The sequence below is a fragment of the Kogia breviceps genome, chromosome 2 (genome assembly GCF_026419965.1).
Source record: "Kogia breviceps isolate mKogBre1 chromosome 2, mKogBre1 haplotype 1, whole genome shotgun sequence".
Taxonomy (NCBI): Eukaryota; Metazoa; Chordata; class Mammalia; order Artiodactyla; family Physeteridae; genus Kogia; species Kogia breviceps.
This window is the reverse complement of record NC_081311.1, coordinates 9,541,425-9,560,449: the sequence shown is the minus strand read 5'-3', so window position 1 is coordinate 9,560,449 and position 19,025 is coordinate 9,541,425. Positions and strand designations below refer to the sequence as shown.

Genomic DNA, 19,025 nt, shown 5'->3' with positions numbered 1-19,025 from the left:
GTTTGGCAGCCACTGGTCACCATGTGAATGGACGTGTGCTGTAAGGGTAAAACACACCCCAGAGGTTGAAGATTTAGTGTGAAGAAAAGAATACAGGGAATTCCCTGGTGGTCCAGCGGTTAGGGTTCTGTACTTTGAACTCGGATCCCACAAGCCGTGCAGTGTGGCCCCAAAAAAAGAATACAAAATACATCGTTAATAATTTTTATATTGTTATATGTTAAAATGATAATATTTAGGTTGTACTTGGTTCGAATATGTTACTGAAATTAATTCCACATTTTTTTCTTGTTTTTAATGTGGCTCTCGACCTTTTAAAATTACCTATGTAGCTTTTGCATTCCGGGCTTGCATTTGTGGCCCAGGGTCTACTTCAATTTAGATCACTGGGCTCCAGAACCTGCTTTGCCCTGGTCCTTGAAGGAAATGAGGATGGAAAAGGGCTGACCTTTCCTGTGCCTTGGGTTCTTAGGAAAAAGGCCTGCCACTCTCCCATTGGCTGAGGATTTCCAGAAAGAATTCTGAATGGGCCCTCCCCTCCAGCTTGCCAGGTGGGGTGACCTGTGTCTCCCCTCCCTCGAGGGGAATTACAGGGGCAGCAGCACCTGACTAAATGGACCCCAACAGATTCCACTTTATACTTAGTAGACAGTCAAAGGTCTCTGGAAGGTATAGACCAGCTCTGTCCAATAGAAATAGAACATAACATAGCACAGGGAGATGAGCTCGGTGCTCTGTGACCACCTAGAGGGGTGGGATAGGGAGGGAGGGAGCGAGACACGAGAGGGAGGGGATATGGGGATATATGTATACATATAACTGATTCACTTTGTTATACAGCAGAAACTAGCACACCATTGTAAAGCAGTTATACTCCAATAAAGATGTTAAAAAAAAAAAAGAAATAGAACGTAAGCCATAAATGTAATCCTAAATTTTCTAGTAGCCATATTCAAAACTAAATAGAAACAGGTAAAATTAATTTCAATAATACATTTTATGCAACCCAGTATAACACAAATATTATCATTTCAACATGCAATCAATATATAAATTATTAATTTGATATCCTACATGCTTGCTTTCATATGAAGTCTTTGCAAGCTGGGCTGTATTTTGTACCCACAGTGCATCTCAGTTTGGACCGGCCACACTCCAAGCCCTCAACAGTTCCACATGGTGAGTAGCTGCCCTCTGGAACACCCCAGTTCCTCACAGAGCTCTCACAGCTATCCAATGATCCAGAAGGCCAAGCCTTCCCATGGTGACCCTCATCTCTCAGACCAGCAACTTCATTCCTACTTTAACACAACGTAGGGAATGCTTCTTTGCCTTGGGGGTAGGCTCAGTAGCTCCGGTGGACCTTTCACCAGGAGGGAGCTGTGCCGTGGACCTGGGCAGGCCTCAGAGAAAGTGTGGCCAAGGTCAGAGGTGCGCGTCCTGGGAACAGGAGGTGTTGCACGTGAAGGTGAATTTGGGCAGCGGTCTGGGGGAGGTTGGGTGGCCACACTGAGGCGGACACTGCCAGGAGCTAGGGTGGTGGTGAAGTTCGGGTTCACACCCAGCTGTGCACCTTCCAGGTTACAGGCCTAACCTTGGTTTGCCAATCTGTAGAATGGGGAGGTCACAACTCTACTTGCCTCGCTGAGTTGCAGTGAGGGCTGAGATAACTGATCAAATGCAATTCCAGTGCATTCCAGCGCCTGCCAGGGGTTAGGTTTTCTATTACAGTTCTGTGGGACGGGCTTTTCTGCTGCAGTGAACTGAGTGGTAACTGTTCGTCTTCTTGAGGTTGAGGTTCCAGCCCAGCCATCTTTCTTTCCCAGGGCTGACTTCCTTGTCTGTTAAAATGTCTTCATGGCTGAAGAGAGCGAATTCTTTCTTAACCCCTACTGTGTAGCCCACAGCGATCTGCTTCAAGTTAAAAACTTTTGAGATCTTGTTTTATTGTAAAACTTTATGTGTATCTTTTATTGTGTACCATATCGTATTGTATTTCAACATAAAAATAATGCTTTGAGTTGCCACGAGAAGAGCAAAGCAAGTCAAAACCATATTTTCTACTCTCTTGGTTATCAGGTGACATGCTTCTGTGGAATCTATTGAATTTTGAGATTCTGCTAACTTGAGTGGAGCTGATACCACAGGTCAGACTCAATATCTAAGAAATGTCTCTTTTCTGTCTTGGTGACAGGATAGTTTAATAACCCAATCTCACATCCAGGTAGATGCCGGGAGCACAAATATTTTGCTGCTTAATTTCCCATCTTTTGACGTCAAATTGGCCCTGCTGGTGGATGTGCTGTGGGTATCTTGTGGCTTTGCTCACCTCCACCCAAGAGGTACATGTACACCCAACTCCAAGAAATAGGAGTCTGTGGACAGACGGCTTGGCTGTGGATTTCTATATACAACGACTGTCTTCAGTGGGTGGAAAGTCTAGAATTGGGCATTTTGCTTTCACACCACCGATGGTCAGATGTGTAGTTCTGAATCCACCGTGGACAGCACCGAGCTTGTTTTTGCTGAATATTTGTTTAAAGGGGTCTCTTTTTTTCCCATTTGGGGAAAGGGTTGGAAAGGTATCATTTTCAATTACTAGCGCGTTTGAGAGAATTAAACTATGCCCAGGTGCTTTGGGTCTGGGCGTACACCTAGGCTAAACCACGAAGGGCAACTGGGCGGAGGCGTTGAGGAGTAGGAGGAGGAAGCTGCAAGGGGCAGCCGGCACCTTGTCCAGGAAGCCTGGCTGGGCTCGGAGGCAGGGCTGGAGCGACTTCCGGCCCTTCCCCCCACTGGGTCTGTTTCTTCCTTCTCTCTCCTCCTCCTTCTAAAATTACCAGCTGTGACACCATGTTTTTGAGTTTCAGAATAAGGTTTTGAGGAGGGCTACAGCTGTATCAATTAAGGAAAGGAAAAGAAGCTACCAAGCCTAGGTCTCTTAGCAGATAAAGCCAGGATGACAGGTCCTCGTCCCCAGCCCCAACCCTTCTGGGTTTGATTTTAGATTACGTTGCTTGGATTACTTTAAACTTCCTTTTGAGAAGTATTGGGCTATTACAGGGCTATTACAGAGCTACAGTGCTGACGCTTCTTTCCCTCGGAGCAATTTTCTTCCCCAAAGGGAGACAATGGAGTAAGATGGAGGGTTTATATCCCAGGGACCTCTTACTGGCTTGTGTGATGCCTTGGAGAAGCTGCTTAACGGTTCAATCCTGTTTCCATATCTATAAAATGGGAAAAATAATACTTCCTTGTTAGGGTTGGAATTAAGATTAAAATGGAATGTTTCCAAAGCCACCTCGTATAATGCCCGATATATGGTGAGTGTAAAATACAAATGGTAACCACTATTATCATTTTAAACGTCTTTATTGAAAAACATCCTGGGAATTAAGCAAACAAAGAAAATACCCAAGGTCTCCAAATGATATAGTAACAGACCTCACAGGAACGGGGAGACATGAGGCTGGATGAGTCTTTTTCCAGCTGGTTGACCTCTCTGTGCCTCTGCTTCTGTCACATGCGAGCTCTACTAACCCTGCTCCGCTCACAGGAGCTTGTTACATGGCTCAAAAGTACCTCAGAACTAACGACTCTACGGATGACGTGGATTCAGAGTACGATCCACAGCTTCAATCATTGTGAGCCATCGTACTGTAAAAGTCAAAGGACCTTTGCAAATGTAGGCTTTATGTTCTGAAGCTTTTGTGTTCCATAATTAAAACAAATTCTTTTAGAGGTGAATCTGTCCTTGGGAATAATGCCAAGTCACTTTGGAAAGCTGGATTATGAGGAAATAATCAGCCGCCCTGAAGGCAAGGGGCGGGTTCCTCCCCTCCAGGTGCCTGTGACGGGAATGTCACTACTTTGGTCTAGCCCTTCTGGGTTTCTGAGCCCCTCAGCCCTGAGGCCTCTGCTATGCCACATCTGGATCTGACGCAGGAAGAGCCACTTAAGAATCCCAGGCCAGTTTCAGGGCAAGGTGGCGATTTTCCAAACAAACGTGTCCGAGCTCATCTGCTTCTCTTCCTGGAACCTCTCAGTACCGTCACTGTGTGAGACCAGGATGCAGGTTCGTTTCAGTAGGTGTGACTGAGAAATGGGTATTTTAGACTCTAGCTGGATATCCGGAAGGAAACTTGGGCGCATTCTTGTCGAGACTCGGAATAGGGATGGGGCGAGGGAGAGCTACCTGACAGCCGAACTAGAATCAGATTCTGGCCCCTGACGACACGCTTCCGCTTGATACCTGAGCTGAACCGAGGACCTGCCCCAGGGCGTGGGGACTTGCTTCCCAGCAACACGGCCCCAAACCTGCTTCTGGGCTTTAGAAAGAAGACTGTAGAATTGAGTTCTACCGTGTGAGACCAGCATAGGCCTGGAGGTCTACAGATACGTTCCAGGCCGAGTTCTAGTTCTGTGACCTTGGGGGCATCACCTTTGATGAAACCGTTTACCCACCTGTAAAGTGGGGGTATATAATACCTAGGATGAAACGAGCCACTTTATTTAGAGTACCCAACACAAAATAAGTATTCAGTGTAAGTTCCCTTTCACTTGTTCATCCTTCTGGGCCAAAGTACTTCCACACCTAGCATCTTATTTCCACCTCACCTCAACCCTTAGTAGGTACCACTTGTGTGCCCCTTGTGCAAAGGAGGAAGAGGAGGCCGGGACAGGAGACGTGGATTGCTCAAGGCCAGTGGCTTAATGAGAGTTAGGGCTGGGGCTGGAACCTCTCTTCTGGAGAGTTCTTCAGACATCTAATCCATGTTTGGATCTCTGATCAGTAACTTATTAGCCAGGAGGAATCTTGGGGAGGTTATTCTCTAAGACATTCTGTCCACTGGAGCTTTCTACGATGATGGAAACGTTCTATATCTCTGCCACCCGGTATGGCAGCCACTAGCCACGGGTGGCTACTACACACCTGAAATGAGGCCACTTGAAAATCTGGGGCCGGTTTCAGGGTTAGGGAGGAACTGAATTGTGAATTTTATTTAACTTTGATTAATTAAAACTGAAATTGAAATAGCCACGTGGGCTAGTGGGCTCTGCATGGGACAGCCCAACCTGAAGCCACAGTTCCTTCACGTGTACATAAGAGATGAAGCGTCCCCGTCGGCAGCATGGATTCCGAGGGGTTCTGTGTGAAGCCCTTGCAGAGCTCAGATGCCCGGTGGTGCTCAGTGAGCGCCGGGTTCCTCCTTGCCACCCCTTGGCTCTGCCAGTGGGAAAGTCAGGCAGCTGTGCCTCCAGACTGGAGACTGGGGTGTATTCATGGCACAAGTGCCAGGCAGCACGGACCAGCGGGAGGCGTCTCCCTGGCACCTGAACCGAGGATGCTCAGCGTCGGGCCGGCTGGAGGCCTTGGCTCAGCCAGTGCAGCCTCACACTCAGGCCTGGTAAGGAGGCCCGGGTAACCCAGTCAGCTGGCTCCAAACACTTAATCTAGAGCTCTCTGTGCCTACCCATCCCCACCGGCCACATCTGCAAGGGTGCCCAGCCGGGCTGGGAGGGAGCTGACGTGGGTCCACAGCAGAGAGGTGTTTGCCAGTTGCCGTCTCTGTACCGACCTTGTCCCCAGAAGCCGGCAGGGTGGGAAAGAAGCTGACCGTGGGAAGCGCAAGGTCAGAGGCCCCAGCTAACTGCATCTCGGCCTCCCCTTTCTTCTCAAGCATGTTAAGTCGTCAGGTGTTAAATATTTTAGCAGCCTGCTGATTCAGAGGTAGACCGAGCAAGTGTTTCTCTGTTTCCAGGGAAGGCACTGTAACGGGTCTGATTACTGAGACGTTTAATGCCTTTTCCTTTGGGAAGGTGGTCAGAGGGTGTCTGGGAAGAAAAACCTCAGGGGAGGGGTACACCTGTGCCCTGGGAGTGGGCGGGGCGCGCAGAGAGAGGACCGCAGTGTGCAGTGGACACGGTCAGCACTGAGGCCTCAGGCCAGGAGCAGCCGTAGGTGGAGGGAAGCAGGGCCCCGTGACGGGGCGGGGAGGACGGGGGGCGGGGAGGAGGCACCAGACGTGAGGCTGAGGGTGAAATCAGGCTGGAGGGAGGGGAGCGTTAGGTCCTGGAGTTCAAATCCTGATCCCCCGCTCTTGGGCCTTGCTGGGTGATTGGGTCACTTCTCCAAGCCTCGGCTTCTTCACGGATAAATGGGCCAATGATGTCTCCTGGGGCTTAAAGGAAGGTTAAAGGTGATTAGGGGAGGCAAGATGCAGAGTACAGCGCACAAGCCAGCTTTCCATAGCCAGGAGCTGTGACGGCAGAGCTGTAGACAAGGTCCCTGAGCGGCGGGGGCTCCTGAAGACAGCTCCATCCCCATAGCGGGCTCAGGCCCCCAGCAAATGTGCAGCCAGGCCAGGTGCTTAGAAGGCCAGCCAAGGTCTCCCCCTTAGGGAGGAGCTAGGACACTGGGCACCCCTCCTCGCTTGTATAGAGGGTTGGGGTGAATGGGCAGGTGGGCAGTCGGTGGGCAGGCACTGCCCGGGAGTGATGCCTGCGGTTTGCTGACTCCACCCAGGTGCTCAGCACCCTCCCTCCGGAGGGATGGGGGTTCACCGCCTCCTGCCACTCACCGTGTGCCTTCACGCCTTTGCCGAGCGACTGCGCCTCCTTCCCCTCCCCGCGCCGCCGTGTCCTCTGACGCTAGATCAGGAGGTGGGTGTCACGAGCCTGAACTCTCCGTCTAGAAATGTTTGGTGGGACACGTGGTGATGGTCACCTGTATAGAAAGTGGGTGTCGGCCTGTGGCCAAGAGAAGAAGTGACGATCTTGTTTCTTTAGGAAGGTTAGATTTGCAGATGCAGCTCTTGGTTACCCAGCACCCGATATACTCTGCGTGGAACACAGTGGGTGCTCCGTGAGCCTTTGCTGAATAATTCATCTCAACTCGCTATCTGTTGGAGGCTTTCTGTCCTGGAAAACCAGGTCAGGTGGTACTCCAGAGGCAGATGGCCAGGTCTAACTTCTGGATCTGCCATTAGACTCTCCAACCTCGAGCAAATTCCTTAGCTACTCTAAGCCTCAGTTTCCTCATCTGTAAAATACGTATAATGCTAGGATCCACTACAGACAGATATTAGGGAGATCACATAAAAATAATGTGTGTTAAAAGCTTAGCCGAGTGCCTGCCTGGCATGCAGTAAGGACTTAAACATCAGGGGTAATTTTTGTTATTACTGCTGTTTTTACTACTATCATCATTTGAATGATACTAATGCTATTATTCAGGCAGGTTACTAGTAACCATTTGTGCTTTGACACAAGGGCTCCTTGAAATTTGCTGAAGTTCATTTGCATCTCCCCTGGATTCTTTGGAAGGTCTCATTACCCATTAAAGCTACCTCTCGAGCTGTGGCTGACAGCCTGCTCACTGGAGTGGCCCTCAGTGTTGCAACATTGTATTTGAGGCAAGGTCAAGCCATCAGGCACACGTTGGGAATGCCTTCTCTCCCTCGGGGGAGCTAGGGCTTTGTGGTTAACCTCTTGCCAAGAATGGCTGCAAAGAGGCTGAAACCTAACATTTGTGGCAGGGATTGAGCGCCCGTGCGGGTGAGCCCAGCCGAGGCTGCACCAGCGGAACGCAAGCTCTGAGTGTGTCTTACGGGTCAAACTGCCCGACCACTTAGTAAAACGTTTTGAGCTGCTAGCTCATCCCAGACTCCTAGAGGAAGGGGCAGGGATGAAAGTTGTCTGGCCGCCTGACTTCCAGATGCTGTAGCACCATAGCTGGTGAAGGAGACCCCCTCCTGGCAGGTGACCAAGCGGCTGGTATTTAAATGGGCATGGCCGGAGTTGTCAGAAAGTGAGGATTTGGATGAGGGGAGAGTGCCAAGCTTGGGCTTGAGGTCTCAGTTTAGGCCAGACTGCCTTTCAGGGCCCCCTTTGACGGATGTCTGGGGCAGAGCCCCTGGCTCCTGAGGCCTGGTGGCGGGGATGCTCATCCTTCGAGACGGGTACCACCCATGTCTGGCTCAGGCATTCGTAGTCCTGAAACAACTGAACCAGAAGGATCTTCAGGCTCCTCACTTTACAGGTGAGAAACTTGAGACCTCAGGAGGGTGTGTGACTTTCGTAAGGCCACACTGCTTGCCAGGGGGCCACTGGCCTGACTCGTATTGAATGCGGTTCTTCTGGCCTCGAGACCAGTGCTCTTTCCAACAAATCCACTGCCATTCCAGTGAGCAGGCATCACCTTTCCTGTACACAGCAAGCACCCCAGGTGGGCCTGGTATGAACTGACGTTATAGATTGTTTTCTGGAGGTGGTGGTAGTGGTCTAAAGTAATCTTGTCCTTGGGTTGTATCCAAGAAAGCTGCATATGCCGGCTTCCTCCAGCTATTTTGCGAAATGAGTTAAACTGCAGCCTCCGCACTCTGCTGACCCTGGCTTTCCTTTGATTGTGGCCAGTACCATTTGCAGTAGGATTGCAGGAAAACCATTACTGAGGAGCTGGTGGGACAAGAGCTTGCAGATTCTCTAATTCACCAGGATTTGGGGAGTGGGCGGATGCTGGTGGGGGAGGGAAGTCTGATTAGAGTTAACTCAGGAGAAAGTTCTACTGCAACTTGAGTTCACCTCCTTCTAGCCCAGTGTGTCTATGTGAGCAGTTTGCCGAGGAAACCCTCAGACGATACTGCAGAGTCCGTTTCAGGTTTCTTTACAAACAGTTGGGCCATGAATCCTTGGGAGATAAAACACTCTTGATGATCACTGCAGGGTCTGGTTTTGCTTTTGCACGAAGATGGGAAGCTTATGTTAGAAACCACCAGGCTCCCTGTTGAGCCGCTGTTTGTACCTCTTCTGTGGTTCATACTTGATCTTCGGTGGAGAGAAATGACTCTGTAGAAATGGCCTCACCCGGGAGCGGTGGCATTTTTGCCTTTCAGAAACCCCCTTTGCATCTTGCACCCGGGAACTATAACTGACCCAAATGGGACAGTGTTACACTTTCCTGCTTCTTCCTGGGAGTCCTGAAAAGCCACTGGCTCACAAGTCTAACGAAGGGCTTTTATATCTTCTCTTCTAAATTCCTTTTCCTCTGGTGTAAGAACTGGAGAAACGTGTAAACGCAGAGGCAGGCCCAGACTTTAAAGGCGTTAGCGGCAGGAACTCCAGCATGGCGGAGAGATGCTGGCCAGCCTCAGACACCCTTGTCCTTGGGTGACCCCTCTGCCTACCTTGCCATGCCCCCTACTTCTCCGCCCTCTGGGGAACCGCACTCTGGTTCTTGAGACCATAGAGGCTCAGGCGAATGTAGTGCCTATGAAACCTTCTCAACCCTCCAACTCCCCAGGAGTACCCCCGCCCCCGGCCCTGCCCAAGAATTGAGAGTTCTTTCTGTTTCCTGACCACAATTTTAAGACAGAAGCAAATGTATTATAGTTCGTATGGGATCTCACACTTTGCAGAAGAGGTTGGGTGTTTTCAGCTGGACAGATCTGGGTTCAAATTTGCCACTTATTCACTCTAGGACATCGGTCCAGTTACTTACTTGCTTGAGGCCTCAGTTTCCTCATCTGTAAAGTGTGTATGAAGTCAGCACCTACCTCCGGAGGACTGTGTGATAGTGTGAGGGAAGTGCTAGCTCGGGGCTGGCACAGGTAAGCACCCAAAATATGTCTGTCTCCGTTTGAGGGTGAGGCCTCTGACGGCAGGGTCTGCGCTGGTCCTAGTCTTTAGCACAACGGGCTGCACATAGTAGGTCCTCAACAAATGTTTGCAGATTGATTGTGTGTTGTCCAGTGGATAGAGGGTGTGTCTGTTTGGTGCTTCCCTCAAAAGAGAAATACAAATCTACTGGCCAGGTTAGTTCAGTAACACAATAACAAAATCATTGTAGGTGTACATCATACATTCATTCATTTATTCATTCACTCAGACTGAGGGCCTCCTACATAAAGGTCAAGCTAGGTGCTCTAGGCAGCGTTCCCGATCCTCCACACTACTGGCATTTTGGGCTGGGTAATTGTTGGGGACGGCAGTCCTGCACATAGTAGGACGGATGCCAGTAGCATCTCCCAAGTCATGACAATCAAAAATGCCCCCAGATACTGCAAAATGTCCCCTGGTGGGCAAAACTGCCCCTGGAGAGCCACTGCTCTAGGGCTGTGCTACTCAAGGTGTGGTTTTTTAGACCGGCAGCCTTGGCATCACCTGGGAGCCTGTCAGGCTGTGGTTGTTTCTTCAAGTACTTTATTTTCCACCATCGTGTCAGATGGGAGACAGACATCTGACTCTGACTCCTAGAGAACATTGTTCTTCTGTTCAGGAAGAGGGTATAGCCGGCGGAGCTTGCTTTGTACTTAGTCAGACTTACTTAAAATTAGGACTAGGTCAAGTTCAAATACAGGTTCAGCTGAGTACACGTTCAAGGGATGCGGGCCCTTGTGCGAAGCAGGTTTTGTGGGCACTCAAGGAAAATTCCAAGGCCATGGCTAGAAATGCTGGATGAGGCTCAGAAGTCATGTGGAACTGCCCCACGCATTTTCTGTGTATATTTTGGGTTCAGGCTGACATTTCATCTTAGCGTGGGTGGAGGCAGTGGCTGAATTGTTTGAAGGCCTGAACCCCGCCTACCAGTATTTCTCTTTGCCCTTACAACTGCATTTTGCTGGGTTGCAATTCAGGAACGTACCTCCCTGCTTGGACAGCCGTTCATGGAATGTGAGAACTTAGCTCAGAAGCCCAAAGCAGTGATTCCTTCTAAAAAAAAAAAAAAAAAAAAAAAAATTCCCCAGAAGTCACTAGCAAAGTGGATCTTATTAGTGTGAGAGCTGAACTCACGTGCTAGAGGCAGGCACTGGTCCTGGGTTCCTCATGGCGTATTCCTCTGCTGATGTGTTCAGAGTATATAAAAATAACCTGAAGTTAGCCCTTTGTCACTGTGGACTGGTTAGGAGTTTGGGTTCGTAGACACGCAGCCTGTGTGCGCACCTGCCTTTGCTTGGTTGGTGGGACCCTGGGTAAAGGGGCTTCAGCACTCCAAGTCTGTTTTCTCCTTTGTCTGCTAAGGACAACAGCAGTGCCCACCGCATAGGCTCATGTGGGGATTAAGTCAGAGGAGGGATGGAAGCCACTTAGAGTGCTGGCTCTGTAGCAAATGCTCACAAATGTTAGCTAATATTAGAGTGGTCATTTAAAAAAGTTTCTTAATTGCCTTTTTGGTCTTCCTGATCTGATAATTAAGTGGGGACAGCAGCGTGCAGGCTGTCTTATGGATGGTATTTTGTCACCCTTCATAGCTGGCGGATGACAGGATAATCTTCTAGGCAAAAATGCCCCATCGGCTGGGCTTTCTGGGGGTTGGGTGAAGCCCTGAGAGGCCGCCACACCGGAGAAGGAGGGCTTCAGGGAACAGGGAGGTAGGGAGGGCTGGGAAGGCGGCCCCCGAGACTCCTGCCAGGAGAGCAACGCGCACCGGGCTGAGAGCCAGCACAGCTGCCAGGTGAGCACGGGGAAGGCTGACAGTCTGTTCAAGAGGCGGCACACGGGCGTTAAAGAGTTAAAACAGCTCGCAGACCTAGTCGTCTTCCCCTCTCGTTCGTTGGGTGATTAACGTAGGTGGCCGTTCATACTTACCCAGAAAGTGTTCTCCACGAGGGCAGATACTCTGTCTCTTCTGTTCACCCCTATCTCCCAGCACCTGGAAGTAGCTAACACATCGTAGGGGCCCAAGAAACACTTGTGGAGCGTGGCTTAGTCGTATATGCTTCCTTATCACAGCCAGTCACTGGTTATACCCAAGAAGAGATTTCGTTCCAACGACCCAGAACATTCTGTTTCTCTTCTCCAAGTCCATTCCCCTCCTTTTCCGGCTCAGTGTTTCAGCACTGTGTACCACCCCGTAACCACTTTCAAGAGTTTTACCCTATCTGTATACCACTGTATTATTATCTACTTATGCTCTTTCTTTACATCGATGCCTCTTTATTTCAATATATTACTTTACTTTCGTTTTGGGTAATGTCTGTGAAGTTACGGGTTTGATGTGCTAATTAGAACTTCTTCCTCCTATGCAGCAAATGTATAACTATTTAAAATACCCTCATATGAGAAACCTGACGATGGTAACGCCTCCTTACCCTATAAAAGTCCGCTTAAGTATTCCCTCTTCTGGAAAATCTCCCCATGCCTCTTCCGAGGCTGATTGAAGTATCGCTTTTATGTTTCTGTCATGTGGTAGCCATTCCATGAACCATCTGTGGAAGTGGGGAGGGGGCCACAAGGCATCTGACATTGCACAGGGCCGGGAAGGCAGCAGATACTCAATACGTGATTTCGAAAGACCGAATGAAACCTCTTGAGTCCAGGAGAGTTTGTGCTGTCTGGCCACGCATGGGTGTCCTGAGCGGACGCCCTAGGATTCTCTGAAGACAGTGTGCTGTCACCAACCTTCCACGTGGGTGCCCGTGAACGAGGCAGGTATGTGAACTTCCGCGTAGACTCACACTTCCGGCAGGGAGCTAGTGTGTTCTTTGTTTAGGGAGAGTTTGACCTCTGTCCTTCAGCGTCACATACTCCCTACCGGTTAGCCAGCCAGCCTTGCATGTTTCCAGTCTCTGGCCTTCGTTTCCACGTTTCCTCATGTATGAAGTTATGGCGTTGGCAGTCCAGGGAGGTGCCCGTGGTCCAGTGGGGCAGAAGCAAGTCAAATAGTTAGAATGGACAGAACTGGACAGAATGAAGGTGCCTTTCCGTCTCCCGAATAACTTCTCCTGATACCCATGCTGCACCCTCGGTTCTCCCCGCCCCGAAGGCCGACGGCACCTGGTGTCTGCGGGTGTTCTTGGTCCCATACTCCTGCTTCTGGGCCCTCCAGCATGAGTCTGTCTGCCCAGGCAGGGGCCTGTCTTACGCACGTTTACACCCGCATGGGCACTTGGAATAGTGCTCAGTGAATATTTGATTAGCTCCTGGTTATTTATGTATCAGGCAAATTTGGACACGGGTTTCTAGTTTGGCTTCCCATTTTCATGTGGCTTGTCACTTCTCAGCCAAAGCAAAATATCATTGCCACAACAGAGTGTAAAGGAAGCTGCAAACACAGAACACAGCAGTATTCGGTGGACAGAGCTGGGGGTGTTTCCTAAGCACTGATTTGCCTTTTGTTTTCCAGAAGACTCCACTGGCAAAGAATCTTTGATTTGCTTTGTGGTTTTACATTCTTTTCTGTAGCCTTAGGTCTAGTGTGGACCAAACGAGTGCTTCTCAACATCACAGCTGACAGCCTTTTTAAAAAATTTATTTATTTATTTATTTATTTTTGTGGTATGCGGGCCTCTCACTGTTGTGGCCTCTCCCGTTGCGGAGCACAGGCTCCGGACGCGCAGGCTCAGCGGCCATGGCTCACGGGCTTAGTTGCTCCGCGGCATGTGGGATCTTCCCGGACCAGGGCACGAACCCGTGTCTCCTGCATCGGCAGGCGGATTCTCAACCACTGCGCCACCAGGGAAGCCCAGTTGACAGCCTTTTCAGGATGCTTTTGGGTTGCAAGTAACAGACAACCCAACACAAGAACACAACAATACTAGCTCCATCATTTCTCCTGGCAGGAAATCCAGAGGCAGGGCACTTCCAAGGCTGAGTAGTTCATTAGCCCTTTTTATCTCCCTCTCTGCCTGAATTTAGTGTGCTGGTTGATGTGCCCCTTCATTGTTTCAAACTGGCTGCAGAAGCTCTAAGCATCAGGCCCCATATGACAATGTCGAGAGGCAGGAAGACATCTGAAGACACAAGATTTGCAGTCTTGTATCTCCTCTGAAGAGTGAGGAGAATGTCTCCAGAAATACAACTGACTTTCCTTTCTGTTTCATTGGCCAAGGGTGTGTCACATGACCATACCTAAACGAATTATTTGAACATTAGTAAGTAAGTAAACGGGAGAAGGAACATCACTTTTGGAGGCAACCAATGACTCCTGCCACAAAAGTTCAGATTCAGAGTTTCTCCCAGTGTGGTTTGGAAAGCAGCTCCACCAGAATTATCCAGAATATGCTTGCTAAAATGCACATTCCTGAGCCCCTCCCTGACTTCCTGAATCAGAATCGCTGGGAACATTTAAAAAATAACCCAGGGAGTCTGACGTGCACCAAGTTTTGGACCTACGGTGTTTGTGGTCGTCACCTATGAATCTTTACAGGTTGTAGGTCATTCTTCAGCTGTGCTGACCCTCTTGAGGGGAGGTTGAGGGAGCGAAGAGAATAGAGTCAGCCTTCAAAATTCCCCTCCCAGTCCTTGCCTTTTGGAGATTCACACAGGAATATTACCTGATACAGTGACAATGTCTGGGATTTGGTTTAAAATAATCTGAGTAACAAGGGAGAAGTGAGCCATGATTTGATAATATTGAAACTGTTTGATATGACAGAGTGCATTATACTGTTCTCTTTACTTAAGTTTAAAAAAAATCTCCCTTCCTGATACCTGCTCTGTCACTATGTAGCCTTTGACCGTGGGTGTGTCAGTCTCCTTCTCTGGGTCTCAGATTGGATTCCAGGATTCCAGCAGCACAAGTTCTTTTCTATAAAGCGGTGTATTCGTGTTTTCTTTTTCTCCCTTTCCCTCCAAATGAACCTTTTCGTGCACAAAATCTTTTGTGGAACCCAAAGCTATGACAGATTTAAGTGAAATAGCTCTGGTTACAGGGGCCTCCCAAGTAGCCTTTAAGATAACTCCAGAAACCTAGGACTCTGGAGAAGATCGTTTAACAGCTATTGCACTGGGGCATTGCTGAAAACACTGACCACATTTCTGCAGGGGCCTTGACCTTGTACTCAGAACCAAGAAATCCTTAGGATGTAAAGATTCCGTCATGAATGCAATTACTAAGGCACATCCATGCTGCCTGTGATTCAGTCTTTTTCTATAGAATCCAGGTATCCCAAGACAAAGGGCATAAGCACGTGTCTGTCCTACTCTGTACCAGTGCAGTCATCCCTCTGCATAGCTGGAGAATGATTCCAGGACCCCCGTGGATACGCAAATCCGAGGATGCTCAAGTCCCTTATATGAAATGGTGTAGTATTTGCATATAACCTACACACATTCTCCCATATATCCATATATTTTAATTCATCTCTAGATTACTTATAATACCTAATACAACATAAATGTTATGTAAGTAGTCGCCTGTGCATAGCAAAATTTAAGTTCTGCTTTTGGGGACTTTCTGGAATTTTTTTCCTGAATATTTTCGATTCGCACTTGGTTGAATCTGCAGATGCAGAAGACGCAGATGTGGAGGGCGTGCTGTGTCGTGTTGTTACCCTTGACCTGGAGCAGGAGGAGACAGGCAATGCACATTTACTATTGCTTCAAGTTTATTATCAGGGCAACGTTTCCGGCTGTGGCTAGGACCAGGGCTGTGTGGGTTGGCTGAGACTTTCTGGTATGGATGTATCTTTGTCAGATGTCAGGATTTAAACATCAATCCCTCGTGATGTTGAGAGCCCTTTATTTCATCTTCCAATGAGCGTGTCCTGCACTGACTGGACCACGGCTCTGTCTGAAAGCTAGCTACTGAACATCATTGCACTGTTCTGATCTTGGTGATACCTTGGAGAGATACTGGGGTCAGGTCTTTCTCAGCCAGAGTGTTTCTCCTGCAGTGAATGGTCTTCGACTCTGGATACTTTCATAAAATTCTTCAAGGAGGAGATTAAATCACAGTAGTAACCAGGTACCTACTGCATTAGTTTCCTATCGCTGCTATGATACATGGCCACAAAATTCATGGCTTAAGACAGTACAGATTTATTTTCTTACAGTTCTGTAGGTAAAACATCTCACATCGGTCTCAGTGAGCTAAAATCAGGAGGGCTGTGTTCCTTTCTGGAAGCCCTAGGGAAAAATCTATGTCCTTGCTTTTCCAGCTTCTAGAGGCTGCCCACATTTATTGTCTTGGGGTGCCCATCCTCCATCTTCAAAGACAGCAACACCGCATCTTCAAATCTCTCTCTGACTCTGCTTCCACTATCAGTTCTTTTTTTCTCTGACTGTCTTCTTCCTCCCCCTTCCACTTACAAGGACCCTTTTGCCATTACACTGGGCCCACCCGGATAATCCAGGATAATCTCCCTATTTTATGGTCAGATGATTAGCAACCTTAATTCTCCTTTGCCCTATAAATTAATATACTCACGGACATCTTTGTGGACATCTTTGAGGAGGGTGTCATTCTCCTGGCCACACCAGTAGGTTTCAAAGCATAGTGGTACCTTCCTGTGTCGTGAAGGATATTCCTCCGGCAACTGGGGAGGGGCTATTTCACTTGAAAGGGATGTTATCTCAAAATCACGTTAGCTCTTTGCCCAATTGGAATGCTCAAGCTTAGGAGGTGGTGAGTGGTGCATGTTTTGTTTTGCTTTTTTTTTTTTTTTTTTTTACTGTAAGTGGGTATGACCTCGGATCAGGGCACAAGGGCACAGAAGACTGGGCATTCCAATTCTCATGTCACGAACAGCTGACGGTATACATTTGAACAAATTAGCCTATTTGAGTGTCAGTTATCACATTAGTGAAATAGGCACTTTAATACTAACCCCCTGAGCCCATGATAAGCATGTGAAGGAGGAATCTATTTAAATTTCCGTGAGAAATGTGATTCTTAGAAGCATGGTGTTTTTAAAAAAACAGTATTTTAGTGGAAGGCAATAAAAGTCTACTTCTTTATTCTACAGAGAATTCCCATTTGGGGACATCGAGCCTCGGGCATCTGTTTCTTTAAGAGGAGGAAATGAAGCCTTGAGTCATTTGTGAGTCTCTTACCCTTTGGTCCCAGAGGATATAAAACACAGCAATGCTTTCTTGACACTAAACTTAAAATAGGAAGCCTGGCGCCCACGTATAGCCACAGGCTCTTCTCCATTGCGGCCTAGACGCAGAAATTTCCAGAGAAAAGGTGATACGTTTCACTGGTGCGGGCAGGTAAGCGCCACTCTGGGGGTGAGGTCTATGTTAGCGAAGGAGTTGATCTGGGGTCCTATGAGGAAAAACAAAAACAAAAAAACGAAATCCATAACGCACAAATAGAAACACACATGCTTCCCGGAAATATGGCCGCGGGAATGGGTTTGGATTTAGCCTCTGCCCATTTTAGAGGGCGCATCAGCCCAGGAGAAGGCATAGGCAACAGGTTTTGCAAACTGTAGAGCGCAGCGCGCTCTAAGGCTCCGTGGTTTAGCAGCGTTAGGACTAGGCAGGTGAAGGAAGAAGGGCCAGAATTTGGCTCCCGGAACCAACGAGCCACCACATCATCCCCGGCTTCTTTCTGAGGCTCCGGAGGCCAGCGGGCCGGCATTCCCCTCCTCCCCTCCGCCTCCACACCCCACCCCGCCCCGGGCTCGGCGGAGGCGGAGGAAGCGCGCGTGGACCGCAGAGTTGGGGCACCGGCCTGCACTTGGCCTTCTCAGTGGTTCACACGCCGGTGCCTTCCCCGCGTTGCCATGAGTAGTGGAAAGCGCCGTGGAAAAACTAAGAGCTGTAGCAAGTTGTCATGACTCAGAGACTCCTGGAGGAAGTCTGCAGCGCATTCCCGAGCAGCGGCCGGGCCGCGCGTCCGTCTGTCCGACTGTCTCTCTGTCCCCTGCGCGCTCGGCGGCCGCGGGGCGAGTGGGCGCGCCGCCGCGTGGGCCCCTCGGTGGCCTGGGCGCGCCGGGACCGGCCCCGCGCATTCCTGGCCCGGGAGGAGAGCGCGGCGGGCGCCCTGCGCGAGCAGCTGGCTGCGGGCTGGCCGGCCGGGAGCGCCGAGAGCTGGGGGAGGAGCCTGGCCCGACCGCCGCCGCCGCTCTCCCACTCATTGGCCTTTTGTGCTGCAACTTTGCCCGAGCCCTTCGGGGAGCCGCGCCGCCCCGCGCCCGCCCCGCGCCGTCGCCGCGGGAAAGTTTGCGTCCCCGGCCGGGCCGGGCCGTGGAGACTCCGCGCGCCGCGCCGCCGCCGGGCTCGGAAACCTCAGCCTCTCGGGGGCTCTTGGGCAGTTGCGTCCCCGAAGGAAGGCGGCTCCGTGCGGGCCACCAGCGATCGCCCCCGACTGGTAAGTGCGCCGCGGCCAAGGGCGGGCGGGAGGGCGAGCGCCCCGAGTCGGGGAGGAGACCCGCGTCCTCAGGACCTTGGCCGCCAGACAAAGGCGTGCTAGAAGTAGCCGAAGCTCATTTCATCTTTCCCCAACGGGGACTGGCTAAGGGGAGCAAAGTGGCTGAACACACATGTGTGTCACTTGCTGGCAGAGGAGTGTGTCTGCGGGAGAGCCGGCGGGGCCCGCGGTTTCTTCCCGGGAAGCTCGTTCCGTCGGGTGAGGCGGGTCGGGATCCGCGCCCGAGGTCGGGATCCGCGCCCGAGGTCGGGGCGCATGCCCGAGGCTGGGATCCCGCTCACGGCGGAGGTCCCCTCCCGCGGTTGGGGTTCGTGCCGGTGGCCCGGGTCCCCGCCCGCCTCCCGGCTCCGCGCCATCCCCGCTGGGTTCCTTGTGGGCTGGTGTGGTCCCACCCGGTAGCTCGGGGGCTCCCCCGGCGGGCCACAGCGGCGCGTGGATTAGCCCTAAAACTCTGCACTGGACTTCTTCCGAGTTGGGGACTTTTAAATTCTCGAATAGTTACGTCAGCGGGGCTAGTGCACTTCAGGGCTCGGGCGCACCACGTGACCAGCCCATGATTTTTCCCCCCCTCCTCCCGCCCCCCTTGGCTCCCGCGGCCTCGGGGCCGTGTCTTCCCCTGCCTTCGGACGTCCTGGAAATGCGACTTCAAAAGTAGTGATTCACTGCACGGCCTCAGAGCGCTTTCTGCAGCAAGCTGTTGCATGTTGTTCCTGCAAAGTCTGCTGTCCTCCTCGGTGCTTGTCTTTTCTTAAATGGCATCGTCATCAGCGTGATATTATTATTGTTGTTATCTTTTGCCTCTGTCAAATGCTAGGACAGGAAAATGTGAGAGTGGGTTGAGATACAAGTGAAATAGACATTGTGAGAAAAATGTGTCTCCAAGGTGGACTGGGGGGATGGAAATAGAAGCTGAGCCTAGGGAAGGGTA

General features: G+C 50.4%; 1 protein-coding gene across 44 annotated transcripts in view; it reads left to right on the top strand.

The window, feature by feature from the left end:
- TACC2 (transforming acidic coiled-coil containing protein 2) overlaps positions 1 to 19,025 on the top strand; it is a 211,973-nt gene that overhangs the window by 75,448 nt on the left and 117,500 nt on the right. For 15 of the 44 annotated variants that reach the window (XM_067024456.1, XM_067024434.1, XM_067024447.1 and 12 more), the window contains one exon: positions 1,129 to 1,179. The exons of 28 other annotated variants lie outside the window; for them this stretch is intronic. In XM_067024456.1, coding sequence (XP_066880557.1) covers positions 1,129 to 1,179 — 51 coding nt within the window. Of the gene's footprint in view, positions 1 to 1,128; positions 1,180 to 16,822; positions 16,933 to 19,025 lie in introns of those variants that run through there. One more of the 44 variants, XM_067024478.1, reaches the window with a different exon arrangement.